Source organism: Tachyglossus aculeatus, chromosome X1 (genome assembly GCF_015852505.1).
Source record: "Tachyglossus aculeatus isolate mTacAcu1 chromosome X1, mTacAcu1.pri, whole genome shotgun sequence".
NCBI classification, from domain to species: domain Eukaryota; kingdom Metazoa; phylum Chordata; class Mammalia; order Monotremata; family Tachyglossidae; genus Tachyglossus; species Tachyglossus aculeatus.
In genome coordinates this window covers 112,630,717-112,653,693 of record NC_052101.1, presented here as the reverse complement: position 1 = coordinate 112,653,693, position 22,977 = coordinate 112,630,717, and the positions used below count along the sequence as shown (strand labels likewise).

The following is a 22,977-nucleotide window of genomic DNA, read 5'->3' as shown; positions in this document are numbered from 1 at the left end:
CACATTCTTTACTGCCCACCTTAGCCTGCTTTTTTGTGGAATTCCTGCTGGGCCGGTCCACCTTGTGGGACACCTTAGGCAGGGGTAGCCACTCTTTCATTTTGAGTGGAGGGGGGAAGGGAGGGAAAGGGGAGACAGGGAGAAGGAGGAGGAGAACAAGGACAGCAAAGGCATTCCCCCGTGTTTGGCCTCCCTTCCTCCACTGTTGCCAGATGAGGACGGCACGTCCCGGGAGGGGGTGGGTGGGGGATGCCAGTGTTCTGGGACTGCTGCAGGACCACGTAGGAATGTATCAGTTTTTCTCACTCTCGTTCCAAGTTCCCATGGGGAGGGGGCCTTCTCCCTGCCGGGAACCTGATGTTGCAAATGTCCCATCGAGTAGGCCAAGTGCTGTGGAGCTGCGCAGTCTCTCAGCCAAGGCTGCCCGGATTTGCGGAGCTCTACAGGGTTCCCATGGTTCTGGCTGGTCTCGAGTGCTTCTCTGTCTCCCCTGCCCCCGCCCCGGGGTACCCCTAGAGGCTTCCTTCTCCCTGGGCCCTGGGACAGGATCAGGATCTCCAGCAAGAACCAGATAAACAGTTGCAGCGATGCTCCCTTCCTCTCCTTCCTCTCTGATTTAGACCTGCTTGTACCCTCATCCCCTTCCCTCAATCGCATTGCCCATCTGCAGTGCCTCTGAATCGGCTGGCCCACTTTCAGGGGGCCGTTGCTGCCTGCTGGTGGTGGCAGTGGGCGGATGGTATGTGAGGGGGCAGCTCACCCTCCATGGGCACTGGGGAAAGGGATGGCTCATCGCCCCAGGAGCCAGGGCAAGAGCTGTGTCCTCCCATCCCAAGTCAAGAAGGGGAGCTGCCAACTTGGTTCCACCTCTGGCTCCTTTCTACCTCTTACGGGTGGGGTGAGGTCTGGCTGGCTACCCTTTTTGCCCTAAAAGTTCTGTTGGGCAGAGCTAATGGCATCCTTCCTCTGGGCCTAGTTGGCGGGGGTCATCACCCCCATCAGCCCATTGCCCTAGGTGGCTTTTTGGTCGTAAACCTCGACTACTGATGGCATCGCCCTAGCAGCAAGTATTCTGTACTTGCAGACTGGGACTAGTACTCAGGTCTCCAAATTCCCACAGCTATGTTCTCTCCACTGGATTGCCAGCAGGACTTAGGTCCTGGGTACCTCTGTGGTGAGGGGGGCCGACGGGGCTGGGGAGAGGAAAGCTGGCACCCATGGTGATTGCCTTCCCCTCCCCGTCCCCGCAGGGCCTACTCTCTCCTGTGGCATTTGGCTTTGGTTGTGAGTACTTCTCTCTGTATGAGGAGCAGGGCCTGGGTGTCCAGTGGCACAACTTTGGTGCCAGCCCTGTGGAGGGTGACCCCTTCAACCTGGCACTGGCCGGGGGGCTTCTCTTTCTGGACGCTGTCCTCTATGGTCTGGCCACCTGGTACCTCGAGGCTGTCTGGCCCGGTGAGTTACCTCCGTGCTATCTCCGGGGAAGGACGGGCAGAAGGGCGGTGGGTGACGGGGGAGGGCAGAGGCTCCTCTTTCCTGGAGGGACAGAAGGGCCAGGACTGCAGGTTCTCTTGCCAACCTCTCTCTTTCTCTCCCTCCCCTCCCCGGTCCCAGGCCAGTACGGGATTCCCGAGCCATGGGACTTCCCCTTCCGGGCAAGTTACTGGTGTGGGAAGTGGACTGTGCCTGAGTCCCAACAGGCCCCCGCCCCAGATAGTGGTGACCCCCAGGGTAAGCCCTGCTTTCAGGAGGGATGGGGTGTGGGGAGTGGAGAAAGGGGAGCTTCCAGAGAGGGGTTGTGATGCTGATCTCACTGGAGCCATTTCTCCAACACCAGTACTATTGGAAGAGCCCCCTGAGGGGCTGCAGCCAGGCGTTTCCCTGCGGGGTCTGGAGAAGCGCTACGCTGGCAGTGCCAGCCCCGCCCTGCGCGGGCTCACCCTGGACTTCTATGAGGGCCACATCACTGCCTTCCTGGGCCACAATGGGGCAGGAAAGACCACCACATTGTAAGGATGGCAAGGAGGGGACACAGATCCAGGGACTTGGCGAGGTGGGAGAGGGGAACTGGGCGTGGAACCTGGTATGGGTGGGGGCTGATCTCTGACCCATGACCTCAACTGCTTTCCCTTCCCCCCCACCCTGACCAAGTCTCCCTAAATGAACACCCACTCACCTCAGACTCTCCTGCCACCTTAGACCCTTCCTCATTCCTCCACCTGCAGGTCCATCCTGAGTGGCTTGTTCCCCCCAACTGCGGGCTCCGCCTTCATCCTGGGCCAGAACATCTGTTCTAACATGGCAGCTGTGCGCCACTTGCTGGGTCTCTGTCCCCAGCACAACGTGCTCTTTGACATGTATGTCTCCGCAGAAAGTGGAAGAGGAGGGATCTGACTGAGTGTGGAGGGCGGGGGAAGGGAGAGCATGAAGGTTTTGCCGGGGCCCCCAGTGGTTGCACTGATCCCCTCTGGCTGAGTGAGTGGGTGTGTAAGTGTGTGTTTGGAGGTGAAGTGGGACGTCTCCATCGCTCTTCTCCTCCATCCAGGGGCTTCAGAGGGGGGTGGGGCAGAGCACGGAGACACAGTTGACTCGAATACCCCCCAAAAAGGAAAAAAAATCCACTTTGAACTAATTTGAACCAGAACAGAAATGCTGACCCTTGTCATTTTACCAGTGTCCCAGTCTAGTCCATTCTGGATTATTCTGGCCTCTCCGCCTGCCAATTCTCTTCCCAATCACCCTCCCTCCCCCTGCCATGGCCCTGGGCCACTCTCCTCTTCTCCAGCCTGACGGTGGAAGAACATATCTGGTTCTATGGGAGACTGAAGGGTCTGTCGGCCAAGGGGGCACAGAAGGAGCTGGAACCCCTCCTGCAGGATGTGGGGCTCTCCCAAAAGCGGCATGAGCAGACGCGACACCTTTCAGGTGAGACCCTCTCCTGTGTTGAAGGGGAGAAAGGAGAGAAGAGGGAGGAAAAGATAAGCAGGAAGAGAAGTCTCACCCTTTACTATCCCCCAATATTCCAAAGAGAAGAAGAGCTCGATCAAAGTTATGTGGCCCAGTAGAAAGAGCACAGGCCCGGGAGTCAGAGGACCTGAGTTCTAATTCCGTTCTCCTACTTGCCTGCGGTGTGACTTCAGGCGAGTCACTTAACTTCTCTGTGTCTCAGTTTCCTCAACTGTAAAATGGGACGCAATACCTGTTCTCCCTCCTAACTTAGACTGTGAGCCCCATGTAGGACAGGGCCTGTGTCTGACCTGATGAACTTGTATCCACCTCAGCGCTTAGAACAGAGCTTGACACATACGAAGCACTTAACAAATGCAATAATGATTCAGTTGAATTTATTGAGCTCTTACTGTGTGCAGAGGACTGTACAAAGCCCTTGGGAAAGTACAAGCACAATCTCTGCCTTCAAGGATTTTATAATCTAGTAGGAAAGAGAGAGAGGTAGGGGGAAGCAACCAAGTTTAAAGATTACATGTGGGGTTAGGGACGGGGGGGAGTACCTATGTGTTTATGGAGTAAGGGCTCAACCATATAGGTGATGCAGAGGGGGTGGATGGGTAGGAGAGAGATTAAGCAGGGAAGACCTCCTGAAGGAAATGTGATTTTAGTAGGACTTTGAAGATGGGGAGAGTGGTGGACTGTTGGCTTTGTGGGAAGGAGGTCCCTCCCACAGGCAGGAGGGAGGGCTCGAGCAAGAGGTTGACGGCAAGAGAGAAGAGAATGAAGCACAGAGAAGTAGGTGGGCATTAAAACTAGCAAATTGTGTGATCTGGGGTGTAATGGAAGAGGAGTCAGGATAGGTGTGGGGAGAGAACTGATTGAGGGCCTTAATGCCAATGGACAGGAGTTTCTGCTCCATGTTGAGAGGGAAGGGCAACTATTGGAGGAGTTTGAGGAGTGGGGAGACACATGCAGGGTGATGTTTTAGAAAATTGATCTGGGCAGCACGGTGAAACGTGGACCGGAGAGGCTGAGAGGCAATTAGGTCCGCGAGAAGGCTGATGCAGCATCGAGTCAGGATCTGACTAGTGGCTGGAGTGACGGGGGAGGAGAGGAAGGGGTGGATCCTGAAACCATCTCCATCTCTGTCTCTTCTCTGTTCCTCCCGGGGTCCCCCTCTCCTTCTTCACTGGCAGGCGGGATGCAGCGGAAGCTGTCTGTGGCCATTGCCTTCGTGGGCGGTTCCCGTGTGGTGATTCTGGACGAGCCCACAGCTGGGGTGGATGCCTTCTCCCGCCGGGGCATCTGGGAGCTGCTACTGAAATACCGGCCAGGTCTGGAATAGGGCTGGGGTTGTGGGGTTGGGGGAAACTTGGGGCACAGGGGCCGGGGGCAGGGGCGGGGTGGTTGGGCCAAGCTCCAGGTTGGGTCAGGAAGAAGCACTACTGATCCATTCAAGTGTCTGCCACCTCCCGCCGCACCCACCCCGATAACGTCCTGCTGCAGGCCGCACAGTGATCCTGTCCACCCACTACATGGATGAGGCTGAGCTACTGGGGGACAGAGTGGCAGTGATCGCCAGGGGCCAGCTGCGCTGCTGTGGTTCTCCATTGTTCCTCAAGAGCCGTTTGGGTGTTGGCTACTATCTCACACTGGTGAAGAGGCGACCCACAGCCCCCACCCGTGGGGGCCAGAAGGTGAGAGCTGGGTGGGAGGGGGGCGTATGGAGGCGTCTGGTGGTGGTGCCGGTAGCGGGTGGAGAATCCCAGGGGTCCCATGCCCATCCCGCCCAATGGAATCCAGTGCCAAAGTCATTAGTGTGCCTGTCCTGAGCCCACAGACCCTGGGGTGTCTCCGAGAGAACAGACACGGTCCCCCTCCTCAGGGAGTTGGGGCAGAAACACACCTAGAATCCCCAACTGTAAAGACCAACAAATGCCATGGCGACTGGGATGAACTCTTGGGGGAGGAGAGGTTCATAGATTGTGCTGACTGGCTAGGGAATAGGTGGGGTGAATCTGGGACAACTTCCTGGAGGAAAAGGCCTTTACTGGGAAGGGAGAGAGAGTGCGGGGGAAGGCTGTTGCATGCCTGAGGGCTAAGGCACAGCGTGTGGGGACACTAGAGTCGACAGGTGGTGGGGGAGAAAGTGCAGACCATCCCTTGTCCTGAGGCATTCTCCCCTTGTGCTCCCTCCCTACTCAACTGTCTCCACCACTAGGGCCTGCAAGAGGAAAGCGATTCAGAGCGGAGTTGGGACACAGGCCTGGGCAGTGAGCCATCCAGCGAAAGCACCACCAGTGAGGAGGAGCAGTGGTGGGGAGATGGGGGGAGGATTTGGGATCCCCTTTCCAAACCCACCTCCCCAGACCCATGCAAACCTTCCAACCCACTTAGTTCCTCCCCTGACCTCCCCCATGTTCCCCTGCACCATTGCATCATGCCCAACCTTCCCCCTCCCCCAGATACAGGCCAGCTGCTGGCGTTGGTTCAGCGGCTGGTGCCCGGGGCACAGCTGGTGGAGGAGCTGGGCCACGAACTGGTGCTGGTGCTGCCCTATTCCGGCGCCCGGGATGGGGCCTTTGGAAGGCTTTTCCAAGAGCTGGATGGACGTCTGGCTGAGCTGGGGGTTTCGGGTTATGGGGTCTCTGACACCACCCTGGAGGAGGTAGGCTGGGGCAGGGGGAGGTCGGGGCCCGCCATTGGGCAGCTCCTCCTCATTCATCTCCTTTCCACTCCTTCTCGGGTCCCTCTGTCCTTGTGCCTCTTCCATTCCCCCGGATGTCTATCCCTTTATTCTCTCTCCCTGCAGATCTTCCTGAAGGTGGCAGAGGACAGTGGAGTCACCAACAATCTAACAGGTGGGAAAGGCTCCTCCGTTCCTCGGTCAGGGGGCTGGGACGGGATTGTCTCTCCTTGGGAACTTCAGTGAGCTCCTGAACCCCACCAATCATTCCCTGAGGGGTGTGCCCTTGTCTTGCCAGCAGACGGTGTCGGGCAGCCACTGCGCCTGGGCGTGCCCACTCCGGCCTCGGCCCACTCCCTGAAGACACCAAGCGAGGCAGCCGACCGGGACAGTGATGGCAACCTGGACCAGCCTATCCCGGCCGGTGGGTACCAGGCTCTTGCCCGTGGGAGTCTCACGTTGCCCGGGGGTGGAGAGGGGGCCTATGGGCTTGTTCCTTCTTGCCCCCGCTCCTTGTTCTCCTTTGAGCTGGACACTGGGCTGGGCTAAATGGGACTTTGATCCTTCTCCATCCCCCGCTACCCACTTGATTCCGGGAACCTTCTTTGTCTAGCAGCAGCAGCAGCAGCTGAAGTTTTGGAGACTCAAGTCCTCCGAGGGGAGCCAAGCAGTGGGGAGCGGGTACAGGGCTGGGCTCTGATACGCCAGCAACTCCGTGCCCTGCTTATCAAACGGTTCCTCTATGCCTGCCGTAGTCGCCGGGGACTCTTTGCACAGGTCAGGGTCTGGGGAGCACTGGCAAGTTTGTGGCGGGGGTGGAAATCAGAGGCTTGGAAAGATTGGAAGTGGGGTCACTGGGATGTCCTGAGGGGAAAAAGCCTTTCTCCACAACCCCCTCTGTGCCGTCGACTACTAGTAGTAGTAGTAGCATTTATTGAGTGCCCACTGGGTGCGATGCACTGTGCTAGACCCTTGGGAAAGTAATAATGATAATAATAATGATGATGGTGTTTGTTAAGCGCTTACTATGTGCCAAGCACTGTTCTAAGTGCCGGGGAGGTTACAAGGTTACCAGGTTGTCCCAAGTGGGGCTCACAGTCTTAATCCCCATTTTACAGATGAGGTAACTGAGGCACAGAGAAGTTAAGTGACTTGCCCAAAGTCACACAGCTGACAAGTGGCGGAGCCGGGATTCAGACCCATGACCTCTGACTCCAAAGCCCGTGCTCTTTCCACTGAGCCACGCTGCTTCTCTCAAGTTCTAGACTGTGAGCCCGCTGTTGGGTAGGGACCGTCTCTATATGTTGCCAACTTGTGCTTCCCAAGCGCTTAGTACAGTGCTCTGCACACAGTAAGCACTCAATAAATACGGTTGAATGAATGAAAGTACAACAGAATCACTGCTCCCTGCCCACAAGGAACTTCCACTCTAAAGGGGGAGACAGTTTTAAGAATATTTACATCCAAAGTAATCTCCATCATTGGCCCCACTCCCAAGGGCAAGGATCCGGTCTACTAATGCTATTGTACAGCGCTCTGCTCAGAGTGAGTGCTCAGTACATACTATGGATTGATTTCCACCCTGTCCCCAGATCGTTCTGCCTGCCCTGTTCGTCGGCCTCTCCCTCTTCTTCAGCCTCATCGTGCCTCCCTTTGGCCACTACCCACCCCTGCAGCTTCAGCTGTCCATGTATGGCCCTCAACAGACCTTCTTCAGGTGGGTGCCTGCCAGGAGGACCCAGGGGAAGAGGTCAAAGGAACGGTGGGGGGCGCGGGGGTGGTGGGGGGAGGTGGAATCAGGGTTGGAAGCTTAATCATCCGATTTCTTACTCCCCGGACCCACCAGCGAGGACGCCCCTCGAGACCTGGAATCTGCCCGCCTGCTGGATGCCCTCTTGGCCGAATCCATCTTTGGGAGTGAGTGCCCACTGAACAACTCAGAACCGTAAGTCATCTGCCCACTGTCCGCTCCCTCTCTCAAGAGAAGGCCTGCTCGCCTCCTCGAGCCAATCTCCAAATGCTAGCAAATCCCCTCCCCACTGCCCCTCTAGCTTTTTCTGCTCCTCAGGGATACACTGCTCACTCTCCCCCCCACCCTTGCCCCTATCAATTGATCAATCAATGAATCAATGACTGTGTGCAGAGCCCTGTACAAAGTACTTGGGAGAGGACAATACAGTGGAGTTGATAGACATGATCCCTGTCCTCGAGGGGGTTCTAGGCTAGAGGGAGGAGCTCCTACTCCCTTAGACCCTCTTCTGGCTGCCCACCTAAGGTCATGGGTGTCAGTCTGCCATCATGAAGGCAGTGGGTTGGGTTGGAGGGGAACAGAAAGTAGGTAGGGTCTTGGGGATGGAATGGGACTGAAGAGAGGGGCTGTGGGAGCAGATAGAACAGATGAGCGATCTGCTTAGGATCTGGCTTTCATCCCTGCTCAGAAGCTCTGGGTTCTCATAGGAGCCTCAGGGGGAGCGAGACCGGGAGCCCAGCCTCGACGGCCACAGGGCCAGGAATGGTGACTGGGAACTGGTCAGCACAAGCCCCTGTCCCTCTCCTGCCCTGCCCTGCCAGAGTAGGCGTCTACGCTTTCAGCCGTGGCATCATCAGAGTCCTTTGTCCATCTTCCTTACCACCCTCTTAGGCGGATTATGGGGAAAAGCACAACCGCCCCGCCGGCAGGACCAACGAGTTGCCTGGCAGCCCCAGACACAGGGGACCTCCCAGCTCTCTCCCTTGTTGGTTTTGCAGAGGACAGAATTGTGCCCAGCCCAGTCCACTCAGCTTCTGGGTGCCTGAGGTGTCTGAAGAGGTGGCCAACATCTTTGCCCATGGTAACTGGACCGCCGAGTTCCCGTCACCTGCCTGTGTGTGTAGCCAACCTGGCATCCGCAAGATACTCCCCGATTGTCCAGATGCCGCCGGAGGCCTCCCGCCTCCTCAGGTGAAGCCTGGGGGTGGAGGGCCTCCCCTCTTCCTTTCCCCACTTCCCTCCCCACTCCCCCAGCCAAGCGGGAGCCCCAGGACCCTGAGGTAAGTGGTGCTCAGGCTGAGACAGACTAATCAAAAGGAGACGGGACTCTTCCTCCTGGGCAGACACAGGCTGAGAGGGGACAAGATTGAAGTTTATGGAATCCCAGAGTGGGTGGGGCAAGGTGAGCACAGAAGTTTTGCTCCTCAAATCTCACACCATCCGGGTGAAGGGGTACCTGCTGAAGCTGGAGCGTGGCGGGTTCCAAACAAAAAGAACCATTTCTTCACCCTGTCAGGTAGTAAGTACATGAAATTCATTCACTGAATGAATTTCACTGAAATTCATTGAAGCAGGGTGGCTCAGTGGAAAGAGCACGGGCTTTGGAGTCAGAGGTCATGGGTTCAAATCCCATCGCTGCCAATTGTCAGCTGTGTGACTTTGGGCAAGTCACTTAACTTCCCTGTGCCTCAGTTACCTCATCTGTAAAATGGGGATTAAGACTGTGAGCCCCCCGTGGGACAACCTGATCACCTTGTAACCTCCCCAGCGTGCTTTGCACATAGTAAGCGCTTAATAAATGCCATCATTAATGAATTAATTCACTGAATACTGCTGAATAAAGGAATGAAAGTTTTGCAGCCAGCAGTATCAGCAAGTTCAGGAGGGGTTTGGATAAGTCCGTGGACGAGCGGTCCACAGTGGGTCACCAGAAGGGAAGTCAGAGATGTCAGTTGGTCTGTGCCTAACCGTGAGTGCGGGGGTCACCGGGAGAGTCACTGTCACCCAGTTCCTCCCAGTATCCAGGTGCCACTGGGCGGACTGTCTGCTCTGGTCTGATGCTCTTTTGGATCCTCCTATCTGGGTACAGGCTGAGCGGGGTGTTGGAGACATCGTGCAGAACCTGACAAGCCGGAATATCTCTGACTACCTGCTGAAGACCTATCCCCGTATCATCCATCAGGGGTGAGTCCTCCACTCTCCTGGGGTCTTGATGTAATAGCAGTAATGGTGTTGGTATTTGTTAAGTGCTTACTATGTGTCAAGCACTGCTCATAGTGCTGGAGTAGGTATACGTTCATCAAATCGGACACAGTCCCTGTCCTACATGGGGCTCACAGTCTAAGTAAGAAGGAAGACGGGTATTGCATGCCCATTTTTACAGATAAGGAAACTGGGGCACAGAGACGTTAAGCGATTTACCCAAGGTCACACAGCAGGTAATTGGCAGAGCTGGGTTTAGAACTCAGGTCCTCAGATTCCTAGGCCCGTACTCTTTCCACTAGGCCAGGCTACTTCTCAATATCAATATCTCGATTTGGCCTACCGCTTTCATTTCCCCAAAGCGCTTCTCCCTCAGCAATCTCCTCTGATCCTCACCACATATTGTTGCATTGTACTTTCTCAGGCGCTTAGTACAGTACTCTTCACACAGTAAGTGCTCAATAAATGTGATTGAATGAATTAATGAATGAATCCCAAGGAGGTAGAGAGGGGCAGGGATTTTCCTTCCCACATTTCCAATGAGGACTTGCAGGCTCAGAGAGGTCAGTGGCAAAACTGAGACTAGAACCCAGGCCTCCTGACTTCCACTCGCATGCTATTTCTGCTCAGTCACACTCTCTCTCTCTCATGATATGATGGTGGTGGATGGGGGAGGTTCTGGTCCTGCTCCCCCTCACCCCCATCATTCCTTCTCTGCTTCCAGGCTCAGGAACAAGAAGTGGGTCAATGAGATGAGGTGAGTGGAGGACAGGGGCAGATGAGGATTGAAGGGGAATGGGAGGGAAGTGGGGGTAGGGAAAAGGCAACCCCCATTTTCTGCCTTACATCTCCCTGACCCCACTCCCTCTCCAGGTATGGGGGCTTTTCCCTGGGGGACCACGGCAGCGCCAGACAGTCCTCGGAGGCCGAGATTCTCCATACCATCCAGGAGCTACGGAAGCTAGCCAACGCCAGCCAGGTGTCTAGGGTGGGAGGTGGGGAGTGGGCAGGGTGGAGCCTGATTGGGCCAGGCCCCAGCCTTCCCTCCTTCATAGGTGACCCCTCTCCCCTTCTCCTTGACCAGGATAGTGCATTGGATCTGCTGCTGGTGCATCTGAGCAGCTTTGCCAAGAAACTGGGCTCCCAGAAGAGTGTCAAGGTGGTAGAAGAGAATCTTATCTGGAGGGGTGGGATACCTCATTAGTACCAAGTCTGGGGGCATATGTGCCAGCTCCCAGACTGGGGGCAGTGCTTGGGGTCCTAGCTGTGAGTCAAGGCTTGGCTTCTCCCTGCCTGACTGCGTGTGGCTTTCCTCCCCTCTGCCAGCCCCTTCCCCCTGTCCTCACTGTGAAAAAGTTGGCATCGGCAGCGGGGAGATAGTCCCAAGGACCTCCAGGACAGGAGGAGGGGCAAAGTGGAGGGGGAGGGATGTGGACACAATAAGAGGCTGGAGGTTGGGGTGCCTATGTCCACTTGGCAGCACGGCCCCCTGCTCTGGCATTTCCTCTTCATCCAGGCCAGCCCTAGGGCCCCCATGGGGAGATGGTGGAGGATAGGCAGGTGAAGCCGGGCCTGAGAGCCCAGCCTAGTACAAGCCACGCAGCAGGAGTCTAGGCCTGTACTCAACCAGGCCTGGTTTACCGGCCGGCTTGTACCCTGAGCACTTGTGGCGAGCCTGAACGTGTGATGAGCATGCATGGGGCGGTGTGTCTGAATGATTGGTCTCCAAAGGGTTGCTGGGACTTCTACACTTGGGGTGATGAGGCTAGCGGGCAAGGCAGGGGCCCGGGCATTATGGGGGGGCGGGGTGAGACCCCCCCCCTACAGGTACTGACTGCTTGGCCCCACAGGTCTGGTTCAACAACAAGGGCTGGCATGCCATGGTGGCCTTGGTCAATGTGGTAAACAATGGACTTCTGCGTGCCCACCTGCCCCCTAACATCAGTTATCGGGCACACAGCATCACCACCATCAACCACCCGCTCAACCTTACCAAAGAGCAGCTCTCCAAGGCTACCCTGTGAGTGAACCCTTTGGTCACTGAGTCTCAGATCTCAGCCGTGACCCCTGATCTTCCCACCCTTGGACCTCTACCCTGTGACCTTTGACCCTCCCACCCAACCATTCTGCTTGAGACCCCAGAGCTGTTAACCCACACATTTAAGTGTGGCTGATCTGACCCTGCAACCTCTGACTTTCACCCCCGCTAGCCCCAAGCTTTACTTAGTTGTGGTATTTGTTCAGTGCTTATGATGTGACCAGCGCTGTACTAAGCACTGGGGTAGGTTCAAGATCCTCAGAGACCACATGGGGCCCTGCAGATGAGGGAACAGAGCCTCGGAGAAGTTGTGACTTGCCCGAGATCACACGGATCTGACTCCCAGGCTTCTGCTCTTTCCACTAGGTCAGGCTGCTTCTTTCCCTTTGTGATCTTTGACTATCTGGCCCGGAGGGTTTTACTCTTTATCCTTTGACCTGCACCATCTACCCCAAGGATCTGACCCCATGACGATCCCTGTAACTTCCTCCTCCACCTCCTCTCACTGCTCTGTCCATCTCCCACCTCCCCCGTACCAGGATGGCCTCATCGGTGGACGTCCTGGTGTCCATATGCGTGCTGTTCGCCATGTCCTTCGTCCCCGCCAGCTTCGTGCTCTTTCTCATCGAGGAGCGGGTCAGCCGGGCTCAGCACTTGCAGATGCTGGGGGGCCTCTCCCCCTCCCTCTACTGGCTGGGCAACTTTACATGGGACATGGTGCGCGCCATTGAGGAGAACGGGGCCGGGGCTGGCGTCTTTGGGGTCAAGGTGGGGCTGCTGCGGGGCCGGCAGGATGACCCCTTTCCTCCCCACTCTGAAGTCTTTCCTCCTTTCTTGCAGTGTAACTATTTGGTCTCGGCCCTCCTGGTTGTGCTCATCTTCCTGGGCTTCCAGCAGCGGGCATATGTGTCCACCGCCAACCTGCCTGCCCTGATGCTGCTGCTGCTGCTCTATGGGTGAGCCGCACCCCCACCTCATCCCCTTCCGGCCCCCCTACCTCCTCTCACCTGGCCATCTCCCCGCCCTGCATGTTTGCCCCTGCCCCAACTCGCTGAGCCTGCTCTTCCCCCTCCCCTTCACTCCCTTACCTGCCCACCCTCTTCCTCTCCCTTCCCCCTCCCCTGTCCACGGTGCCTGCCACCCTCCGCCTGCCCCCGACCCCAGCTCCCTCTCACAGTGCCATCTTCTACCCTCCCCCCCACCCCACCAGCTGGTCCATCACGCCGCTCATGTACCCGGCTTCGTTCATTTTCCACGTGCCCAGCACAGCCTACGTGGTCCTTACTTGCATCAACCTCTTCATCGGCATCAATGGCAGCATGGCCACCTTTGTGCTGGAGCTCTTCTCTGACCAGGTGTGGCGGGAGGTCAGCGGCAGGGAGGGCGCAAGGGTGGTGGGCGGGGAGTAAGGGTGCCCTGGAAATGGTCTTCTTGAGTCTTCCCCGCCCCTGCCCCGCCCTCCGCAGAAGTTGCAGGAGGTGAGCCGTATCTTGAAGAAGGTCTTCCTGATCTTCCCCCACTTCTGTCTGGGCCGGGGGCTCATCGACATGGTACAGAACCAGGTTCTGGCTGACACCTTCCTTCGCTTAGGTGAGGAAAGGCCCCCTCCCCTCACTCCCTTCCCTCACCCCACCAGTGACATGTGCGCTCATCTTCCCCCTGGTTCTGCTTTCTCTGAGCTTCCAGTTCATCTCTCCAACTGCCCCTTCCCCAAGTTTCCTGCACCCTCTTGAGTTTAGGGTGAGGGGACTGGGGCCTCAGCTCTGTCTTCGGTCCCCCAGGCGATGACCAGTTCCAGTCTCCACTGCGCTGGGACCTGGTGGGAAAGAACCTATTTGCCATGGGAGTACAGGGCCCCATTTTCCTCCTCTTCACCCTCCTCTTGCAGTACCGCCTCCGCCTGTGTCCAAGGTGAGGAGCCCTGAGGGGAACGGTCATTAGGGGTCATAGTGAGAGGCCATGGGGGAGTCTGAGAAGTCCCTGAGGCTAACTGGGGGGGAGAGGTCATGAGGGGAGTCATTGGGGGTTATGGGAGGGGTCTCTGAGGGTCATGGTGGGGAGCCACAAGGGAGGTACTAGGGAGTTTCTCTGGTGAGGGGCTGAGGGGATGCTATAAGTCTCCGGGAAGAGAGGAGAGCCCTGGAGGCTGTGCGCCATGGGATCAGGGAGGAGAGCCCCAGGCTGAGGTGAGGCAAGGGGCCAAAGGCTTAGTGCCAAGCCACATGAGTGGTGGATGGGGGCCACGGAGTCGCATCTGAATTGCCCTCTCCGCAGGCCCAGGCTAAAGCCATTACCTCCCTTGGGAGAGGAAGACAAGGATGTGGCCGAGGAGAGGGAGCGAGTCAGTCGGGGAGAGACTGGAAACAGTGTCCTGGTGCTGCGGGACCTGACCAAGGTGAGTTGGAGGATGTGGGGGGTGGGGGGGGGGGAGTGTGTGTGTGTGTGTGTGTGTGTGTGTGTGTGTGTGAGAGAGAGAGAGAGAGAGAGAGAGAGAGAGAGAGAGAGATTTCTATCTTATTCACACACCACCCTGCTCACCTGCAGGTATATCCGGGCCGGAGGAAGCCGGCTGTGGATCGGTTGTCCTTGATGATCCCCCGTGGAGAGGTAAGTACAAAGTCTGGGCAGGGAGTGGGCCTGAGATGGGCAGGGGAATAAGCAGCATGGCTCAGTGGAAAGAGCACAGACTTGGGAGTCAGAGGTTATGGGTTCCACCACTTGTCAGCTGTGTGACCTTCGGCAAGCCACGGAACTTCTCTGTGCCTCAGTTACCCCATCTGTAAAATGGGGATTAAGACTGTGAGCCCCGCGTGGGACAACCTGATCACCTTGTATCCCCTCCAGCGCTTAGAACAGTGCTTTGCACATAGTAAGCACTTAACAAATACCATTATTAATAAGCATGTGGATGTTTGCGTGTGAGGCTCTGACTCATAGGGGGAGGGAGAAGCACTGGAGCTACACTTGGGAGGGATGGCAGAGGGGAGTTCATTCATTCATTCAATTGTATTTATTGAGTGCTTACTGTGTGCAGAGCGCTGTACTAAGCGCTTGGGAAGTACAAGCTGGCAACATATAGAGAGGGTCCCTACCCAACAGTGGGCATACAGTCTAGAAGAGTTCTCCCTGCTCCCTCGTTCCTTCCCTGCCTCCCTCCACCCCCACCACCCCGCCACAAGCTGGGCTCCCCACAACTTCCCTCCACAGTGCTTCGGACTCCTGGGGGTGAACGGGGCTGGCAAAACGTCCACCTTCCGGATGCTGACGGGGGACACTCCAGTGAGTGGAGGAGAAGCCTTCCTCCAGGGTTTCAGGTGAGGACAAGGTGTCGGGTCGGAGAAGGAGGGGTGAGGCTAAGGGACGAGGGTGGTGTTAGGAGAGAGACCCATAGAGGAACAATAATAATAATAATAATAATGATGGCATTTATTAAGCGCTTACTATGTGCAAAGCACTGTTCTAAGCACTGGGGAGGTCACAAGGTGATCAGGTTGTCCCACTGGGGGCTCACAGTCTTAATCCCCATTTTACGGATGAGGTAACTGAGGCACAGGGAAGTTAAGTGACTTGCCCAAAGTCACACAGCTGAAAATTTTCAGAGCCGGGATTTGAACCCATGACCCCAGACTCCAAAGCCCATGCTCTTTTCACTGAGCCACGCTGCTTCCTCAACGAATGAAACTGAGCTGCCCCCTAAGGGGAAGGAGTAAGAGTAAGAATGATTTTTTTTATAGTCTCAATACCTAAGTACTGTTAATCGTGAACAGCGCTGTCCTTTCAAAGCAAAATGGACCACAAAAACACATCTTACTAAGGAAGCACGGGTTAGGGGTCAAAGAGGCAGATGATGGCCGCCCCTCCAGTGACCCATCACCTTCAGGATGCCCTCCTCTTCCAGTCGGTCTCACTTCTCCATCTGTCCCCCCACCCTATAGTATTGTGAGTGACGTTCAGGGGGCACATCGCTACATGGGCTACTGCCCCCAGTTTGACGCCCTCACTGACCTGCTGACCGGCCGCGAACACCTCGAGTTCTTCTCCCGCCTGCGGGGCATCCCCGAGGAGGAGGTGGCCAAGGTTAGTAGCATTCCTGCCATCTCACCCTCTCCCCTCCCCTATTTGCGGACCCCAGAGTCTCATCCCGCTCTGCACCCCCCGGCCTTTGCAGGAGGCACAGAAGGGGTTGACCAAGCTGGGGTTGCTGCAGTATGCGGACCGACCCGCGGGCGGGTACAGCGGCGGGAACAAGCGGAAGCTGTCTACGGCCATTGCCCTGGTGGGCGGCCCACCCGTTCTCTTCCTGGTCAGTGACAAGCTGAGGCTGGGGTGGGGCGGGAAGGGCCAGGGGCAGGGGTTTGCAAGAGGAAATGTGGAAACTGGAGTCATCGCTCTCCATGTTCTAGGTTTCATGCTTTCAAGCCCCCACCAATCAATCGATCGGTGGTATGTATTGAGCGCTTGCTGCGTGCAGAGCACTTGGGAGGGTACAACGCAGTTGGTAGACATGTTCCCTCCTCACAAAGAGCTTAGTCTAGAGATGGAGGACAGACATTATTAAAAGTACATTATGGATATGTACATAAGTGTTGCGGGGCCGAGGTAGGGGTGAATAAAGGGAGCAAATCGACGTGTGAGGGCGACGTAGAAGGAAGAGGGAGAAGAGGAAATCCCCATTATTATTATATGAAGGGGGAGAGAGTTCTAGGTCAGAAGCAGGACCTGGGGGATGGGTCAGTGGCGAGATAAATGGGGGCTTAGTTGGGGAAGGCTTCTTGGAGGAGGTGTGGTTTTAATAAGGGTTAGAAGGTCGGGAAGGGTGGTGTTCTCAGTTCCCTCATCTGTAAAATGGGGATTAAGGCCGTGAGCCCCCTGTGGGACAACCTCACAACCTTGTAACCTCCACAGCGCTTAGAACTGTGCTTTGCACATAGTAAGTGCGTAATAAATGCTGTTATTTTTTTTTTTGAGAAGCAGCGTGGCTCTGTGGAAAGAGCACGGGCTTTGGAGTCAGAGGTCATGAGTTCGAATCCCAGCTCTGCCACTTGTCAGCTGTGTGACTTTGGGCAAGTCACTTAACTTCTCTGTGCCTCAGTTACCTCATCTGTAAAATGGGGATTAAGACTGTGAGCCCCCCGTGGGACAACCTGATCACCTTGTAACCTCCCCAGCGCTTCGAACGGTCCTTTGCACATAGTAAGCACTTAATCGTATTTATTGAGCGCTTACTGTGTGCAGAGCACTGTACTAAGAGCTTGGGAAGTACAAGTTGGCAATACATAGAGACAGTCCCTACCCAACAGTGGGCTCACAGTCTAGAAGGGGGGAGACAGAGAACAAAACCAAACATATTAACAAAATAAAATAAATAGAATAGATATGTACAAGTAAAATAAATAAATAAATAAATAGAGTAATAATGCCATTATTATTATATGAAGGGGGAGAGAGTTCTAGGTCAGAAGCAGGACATGGGGGATGGGGCAGTGGTGAGATAAATGAGACTGAGGTACAGTGAGTAGGTTAGCGTTAGAGGAGCGAAGTGTGCGGGGTGGGTTTGTAGCAGGAAATCATAGAGGTAAGGGAAGAGGGGGCAAGGAGATTGAGAAGTTCAATCCGATGGTGAGGGGTGAGGGGGGTTCTGTTTGATATGGAGGTGGATGGGCAACCACCGGAGCTTCTCGAGGAGTGGGAAAACACGAACTATGGGATATTTGCACATTTAAATGAGGCCCAGCCTCAACAGTCTGCCTTAACACCCGCCCGCCCCATCCCCATCTCCACAGTCCCCATCCCCTTTCCCATTCCCTGGGTACATTGGATTTGTTAGGGTGGAGACTTCCCATAAACAAATGAGGTGGTCCTTTCCTCTCTATCCCTAGCTGAGGATGGGGCAGCCCCACCCCATGACCTCATCCGCTTGTCTCCCCGACTCCTGCTTCCACAGGACGAGCCCACAACGGGTATGGACCCCCAGGCCCGACGCTTCCTCTGGAACTGCATCCTGACCATCATCAAGGAAGGTCGCTCTGTCGTGCTCACCTCCCACAGGTGTGAGATGGGGGTGGGGAGCCCCCGGGAACAGAGTGATAGGGTGGGGCCGGGGGGAAGCAGTGGGCATAGGGTTTATATCAGACCATTGAGTTCTGCCTGGGGCCTAGATGGCATTAGGGGTGATTTTTTTTAATGGCCAGCAGCAACCTGCGGGTCCCCATGATGTCATCAGGGGACATCTGTTGATGCTTGCCCTGAGACAGACAGCCTGGTGAATCCAGCCATGTTAGAGAGAGGCCAATGAGCACCTCACCGACTCTATCGATACCTCTGCGGATTGGCGCTCTGAGCACCTGCCAGATTAAGGAGCCGGCATATGCCACGTCCCAAGAAAGAGCAGAGCAGTGAAGCGGCCCCCTGACTAGTCACATTCCGCTGGCCTCCTGGTGTAATGGGTGGGGGCATCCCCTGGTGTGGCACCTGGGAAGGCTGGAGGTGGCCACCCAAAGCAGATGCCACCCACGCCAATGTCCCTCTCCCTTTCCAGCATGGAGGAATGTGAGGCCCTGTGTACCCGCCTGGCTATCATGGTGAACGGGCGTTTCCGCTGCTTGGGCAGTGCCCAGCATCTCAAGAACAGGTAATGGGGTGGGGGTGGGGGTCAAGGGTGCCTGCTGTCCTGTTGGACACAGGGCCAGAGGGACTCAAGGGGTAGGCGGCAATCTTGTCTTAAATGCTCACTGAGGGCAGGGCCAGGGACTGTCTCTGAGGGGAAGGATGCAGACAGAAGACACGGTCTATCACACTCGCACCCTTGCGCTCGGACACTCCCAGACAAGAAGAGGAGACATGAAGTTCCAGGGACCAGAGCCACGGCAACACAGATAACAGAAACAGGCGCAGTTACGGAGCCAGGCAGCAGTGGGATGGGACAGGGAGGTGAGGGCAGGGAGAAAGCTGGAGGGGCCTGAGTGGGGTGGGATTCATCTGGGAAGGCTTCCCTGGGGGAGCAGCTCTCTAGAGTTCCGAGAGAGCTTGGGGACAGCGCTCCAGGCAGGAGGAATGGTGTGTGCCGACTGGTGAGCCCCGGGGTAGGGGACGGAGCAGAGGGCACACAGGTGATGGGCTGGGGCGGGAGAGTAGGGCGGAGAAGAAATCCATTCCCAGTTAGTCTCCCAGGCTCTGGCTGGGAACGGTATCCTTACCCCGCCGCCCTCCTCTCCCACCCCAGCCCATCACCTGTGTGCTCTCTGCTTGACCGCCCGCAGGTTCGGGGAGGGTTACACAGTAGCCCTACGTGTGCCCACTGCCCACCTGGACCAGGTGCAGGACTTCATGGAAGCCACATTTCCTGGCGTCTTGCTAAAGGAGCACCACGGCTGCTTACTGCAATACCAGCTGCCCATCAGGCACTGCCCGCTTGCCCAGCTCTTTGGCCAGCTTGCAGCCCACAGTGATCCTCTGGGAATTGAGGACTTCTCTGTGTCCCAGACCACGCTCGATCAGGTGAGACTAAGATTGGGTAGAGGTTGCCCCTTGTGGGGGTCATCCCGTTCCTCCTCTCTCACCATCCCCATCCTTGTTCGGAAGGATGCCCTGGGCACATGCTCTCTTGGTCTTTGGTGGGAGCTTCTCTTAGCAGTGCTCTGGTGGTCCTCCCCTCCTTTATCCTGGCCCCCACCCAGAGAATCCTTGTAAATCCAGCTCCCTGACTGACCCCTCCTCCTGCCCCTACAGGTGTTTGTCTACTTCGCAAAGGATCAAAGCGAAGATGATCCCGATCCCGACCACCTATCCCGACCCCGCTTCTCCAGGACTGGTCGCCTCCGCCGCGCTGTTGCCGAGAGCGTGGTATGAGCCCCAGGATGTCACCGTCCATCCTTCCGCCTGCCAGCCCTGGCACCATCAAGAGAAGCCAGTTCATAGTGCCCACACTTCTGCCTCTGCCTGGAGTAACGTGGCTTCCTCTGACCTCCATCCACTGTCCCCTTCCCTTGACTGCCCTGATGAAGCTGCCAGTGTGGTCCATTAGTCCAGCCCCTTTCCCGCTAGCCTGGGTGTAGCGGCCACACCTGTTGGGGCCAGGCTGGCCTGGTAGATGGCATAGGGGAATCGGGTCAAGGTTCCTGTACCCCTTCCTTCAAATCCCTTCCCAGAGAAGGGATAGCACTCAGCCTCCACCAGCTTCCCCGTTCCCCCTTGCTTAATACAGTGTGACACCTAGTAAGTGCTTGACAAATTCCGTTATTACTATTATTGTTATTATTATTATTGCTCCCTGCCTCCCCCGACTCTCTCCCAAGGTGGTTGGGCTAGGCAGAGGTGGAAGGGGAGAGGATGAGAGGGCCCGTATTTCACGGAAATAAAGGTTGTGGAGTCCAGAGTTTCATTTTGAGGTTGTTTAATGTGTGCACTCCCCTACAATCCGAGGACCTCATAGCTTCCCTGTTTGCCCGCTCTCTGGAGCTGGCCTGGGGGAGTCTGGGGGAGTGCACAGGGAAGGGCTCCGGGCACCACTACCCTAGCCTTCTTCCCCAGCATCCCAGCAGCCTCCTGAGACCCCCTTTCTGTCTCTCCTGCAGTGCTTAGAGCTGAGGGGAAGGGGAGGAATTGGGGGGATGCCTGAGTTAGAGGGGGCAGCAGGGCCAGGACAGGCTGGGACGTCCCAGCTCCTGGCTGCAGAGGCTGCAAGACAGAGGGATGGAAAGGGGGTGTTGGAGAGCTTTCCCGGTGGGAGCCCAAGTGGGCCCCTGTGGGACAGGAGGAAATAAAAAGAGCCTAGGCTTAATGGTGGGCTAAGACCCCTGGGGGCTGGGCTCAGGGGAACACTCACCACCCCCACCTCCCTTCTCACCAGTGATGGGGCAGAGGGCAGACTTGGCCTGCCCTCCTAGCAGCTGGTCATATCGCTGGTCGGCTGCAGCTGAGGGCACCCCAGCCCTGGGTCTCTTTGGCCTGTGCCCAGGCCCCGGCCTGTCCTGGGGTTTCCGGCAGCCCGATCCAGGGGTGGCTGAAAAGTAATGGGGGCTAATGAGCACAGAGCTCATCCCCTCTCCCTGCTTCCCAAAGGGAAGCCCCCACCTGAATTGTCCCACCACTCTGTCCCAGAGCCGGAACAGGGAGAGGAATTTACCCGCTGGGAGGAGGTGCCAGGGAAGTGGGGGCCCAGTGCAGGGCACGCAGCATCCGGGCAAGCAGGCGGTACTGGTGGCTGCTGGGTAGCTCCTGCAGCTGCTGTAGGAGGTGGTGGGTTGGGAAGTGCAGGCTTGGGAAGCGGGGCTGGGCCGGCGGGCTCCTCCACTCAGCCCGATCCTGGGCCAAGAGGAAGGACTTGGCTGCAGATCCTCCTTCTCCAGCAGGGCTCAACCCCATGGATCCCTGAGCCCCGGCCCCTCCACACTCACGGTCTCCACCGGTCGGGTTGAAGTTGGGGATGGCCATGGGGGCGGCTGCAGGATGATGCGGGGAAAGCAGCTTCGGGGGTCTGAGGTCTGGGAGGAGCGGCGGCCTGGCCCCAGGCTCCCATCCACCTGACCGACACCGGCACGGCCCCCAATCTCTGCCGGCTCCTGAGCGGCAGCGGCCCCATCTGAGGGAGTCGGGAGAGGGTTAGGATAGGCAGGGGCATGTGGACCTGGACAGGCTTGGGTCTCTTGCCCCCCGGGCCCCCTATTCCTTTCCCCCATGTCCCTTCCTCAGACCTCTTTCCCTCTGGGTCCTCTCCTCCTTTCCCCCTTGCTTCCTCTTCCTCAATCCCTCACCCTGGCGGTTCTAGGGTGGCCTTCAGGATGGGGCACAGGTCCACAAGGATCTTGCGGGAGTGGGGTCCTTGTGGAGGAAAGATCCACCTTGTGACCCTGCCAGCCGTTGGTGACTCCTGGGGATGGTCCAGCCTTTCCTCCTCTTCCTCATCTCTGCCTAGGTCCAGAGGAGGCAGCAGTTGGGCACCTGAGAGACCAGGACAGCGATTCCAGGACGCAGGAGGGCGTGGGGCCCAACTGGGCAGTCATCCTTCCCCGAAATCCGCCCACCCTGTATCAACCCAGAGGCAACTGCATCTTGGGGAGGCATAGTACCAGCATCCTTCCTACTCCCCTCTCCCCCCATCACCTCCCAACCAGTGTCCCGACTGAACCTTCCCTGAAGAGTGGGCAGGAGGCAGCAGGCCAGCCCAGATCTGTCCACATGATGGGTAGCATCTCTTCTGGTAGCGGCCGGGCCTCATGGCAGATCAGTTCTGAGCAAGGGGAGAGGGGACTTTGGCCTCTCCCCCACCTCTCAAAGGCAGGGGCTGAAGGATAAAGGACCAAAACAAACGACCACTCCCTTTTCCCGAGGGATCATTCTGCTCCCCAGAAGGGCTTTCTCTGGCCACGCTTTGTCCTACCCCCCATTCCCTCTCCCTTTTCGTTTTGCCTGGGGTTCAGCTCTGCCCCCATTTCTCTGCTTCCCAGGTGCCCTCCCCATCCCCACAGCTCCCTGTGCTCTGGGTGCCCCACAGGGTGGGGGGATAGTGGGGCAGGGCGGGCTCCCTCAGCAGCACAGAAGGGCAGAACGATGGGGCAGGGAGTGGCCCGGATCTTCTTAAGGTAGCAGCAGCTGACTGCCAGACTGGAGGGGCTGCATCTTGCCCAGAGGGTTTCTTCCATCATCCCTCCACCCCCTGCCCTTTCCCTTTCAAGACTTCACTGGCCCTCTGCCCCCCAAAGAGGGGGACAGGGGGTTCCCTCACCCTGCTGAGGCCTGCAGCCCTAATCCAGGAGCACAAAGCTCTGTTGATGGTCTTGATCCTTCCCACTTCAGTTCTATACTTTGGATTCCTTAGCTGTACCCCTGGGACACAGACAGTTCAGCCCCCCTCTCATTCCTCCATCCCCTTCCCCCAGCCCCCTCAGACTCAAACCGCCTGTGGCCCAAACCCAGACCAGGAAACCATCGGTAATCCTGCCCAGGTTCCATCGACAGACCTCTGTGGTCTGGGCTCCTGCTTCCTGCCACTTAGGCAGTAGTTCAAAAGCTCTGTTCTCTGATGCAAAACTTGTGAATCAGTCTCCTTGCTGGTCTCTCTGCCTCTAGCCTCCAGTCTCTCCCTCCCTCTGATTTGAACGTCTGACTTCCCCTCTAGACTGGAAGCTCTTTGTGGGCAGGGATCAAGTCTACCAACTCAATTGCACTGTACCCTCTCCCCAACTTCCCCACCGAGGGCTTAGTACTCTGCTCACGGTAAGTGCTCAATAAATTCCACTGATTGATTATAGTACACGTTGCTGTACGGATCCTCTTCCTGAAACGTTCCTCAGTACACGGCTCTCTCCGTTTCTCAAAACCCTCCACTGGCTGTCTGTTTTGGCTTCAGGGCAC

At 56.9% G+C, this 22,977-nt stretch overlaps 1 protein-coding gene across 1 annotated transcript in view; it reads left to right on the top strand.

Moving 5' to 3' along the window:
- The window catches only part of ABCA7 (ATP binding cassette subfamily A member 7), a 29,973-nt gene extending 9,986 nt beyond the window's left edge, over positions 1–19,987 (top strand). Inside the window, exons 18-51 of the mRNA XM_038772444.1 lie at positions 1,251–1,455; positions 1,615–1,731; positions 1,838–2,009; positions 2,226–2,357; positions 2,786–2,925; positions 4,146–4,283; positions 4,456–4,646; positions 5,171–5,249; positions 5,415–5,617; positions 5,762–5,810; positions 5,937–6,059; positions 6,249–6,412; positions 7,228–7,352; positions 7,482–7,580; positions 8,384–8,576; positions 9,475–9,569; positions 10,312–10,344; positions 10,461–10,566; positions 10,672–10,746; positions 11,438–11,607; positions 12,165–12,342; positions 12,466–12,581; positions 12,836–12,980; positions 13,092–13,215; positions 13,407–13,536; positions 13,900–14,020; positions 14,170–14,232; positions 14,833–14,939; positions 15,561–15,702; positions 15,794–15,928; positions 17,570–17,673; positions 18,164–18,256; positions 18,885–19,122; positions 19,354–19,987. Of these exons, the coding sequence (XP_038628372.1) occupies positions 1,251–1,455; positions 1,615–1,731; positions 1,838–2,009; positions 2,226–2,357; positions 2,786–2,925; positions 4,146–4,283; positions 4,456–4,646; positions 5,171–5,249; positions 5,415–5,617; positions 5,762–5,810; positions 5,937–6,059; positions 6,249–6,412; positions 7,228–7,352; positions 7,482–7,580; positions 8,384–8,576; positions 9,475–9,569; positions 10,312–10,344; positions 10,461–10,566; positions 10,672–10,746; positions 11,438–11,607; positions 12,165–12,342; positions 12,466–12,581; positions 12,836–12,980; positions 13,092–13,215; positions 13,407–13,536; positions 13,900–14,020; positions 14,170–14,232; positions 14,833–14,939; positions 15,561–15,702; positions 15,794–15,928; positions 17,570–17,673; positions 18,164–18,256; positions 18,885–19,122; positions 19,354–19,473 (4,425 nt within the window). The 3' untranslated portion in view covers positions 19,474–19,987. The remainder of the gene's footprint in view (positions 1–1,250; positions 1,456–1,614; positions 1,732–1,837; positions 2,010–2,225; positions 2,358–2,785; positions 2,926–4,145; positions 4,284–4,455; positions 4,647–5,170; positions 5,250–5,414; positions 5,618–5,761; positions 5,811–5,936; positions 6,060–6,248; positions 6,413–7,227; positions 7,353–7,481; positions 7,581–8,383; positions 8,577–9,474; positions 9,570–10,311; positions 10,345–10,460; positions 10,567–10,671; positions 10,747–11,437; positions 11,608–12,164; positions 12,343–12,465; positions 12,582–12,835; positions 12,981–13,091; positions 13,216–13,406; positions 13,537–13,899; positions 14,021–14,169; positions 14,233–14,832; positions 14,940–15,560; positions 15,703–15,793; positions 15,929–17,569; positions 17,674–18,163; positions 18,257–18,884; positions 19,123–19,353) is intronic.
- Positions 19,988–22,977: the final 2,990 nt, after the last annotated feature.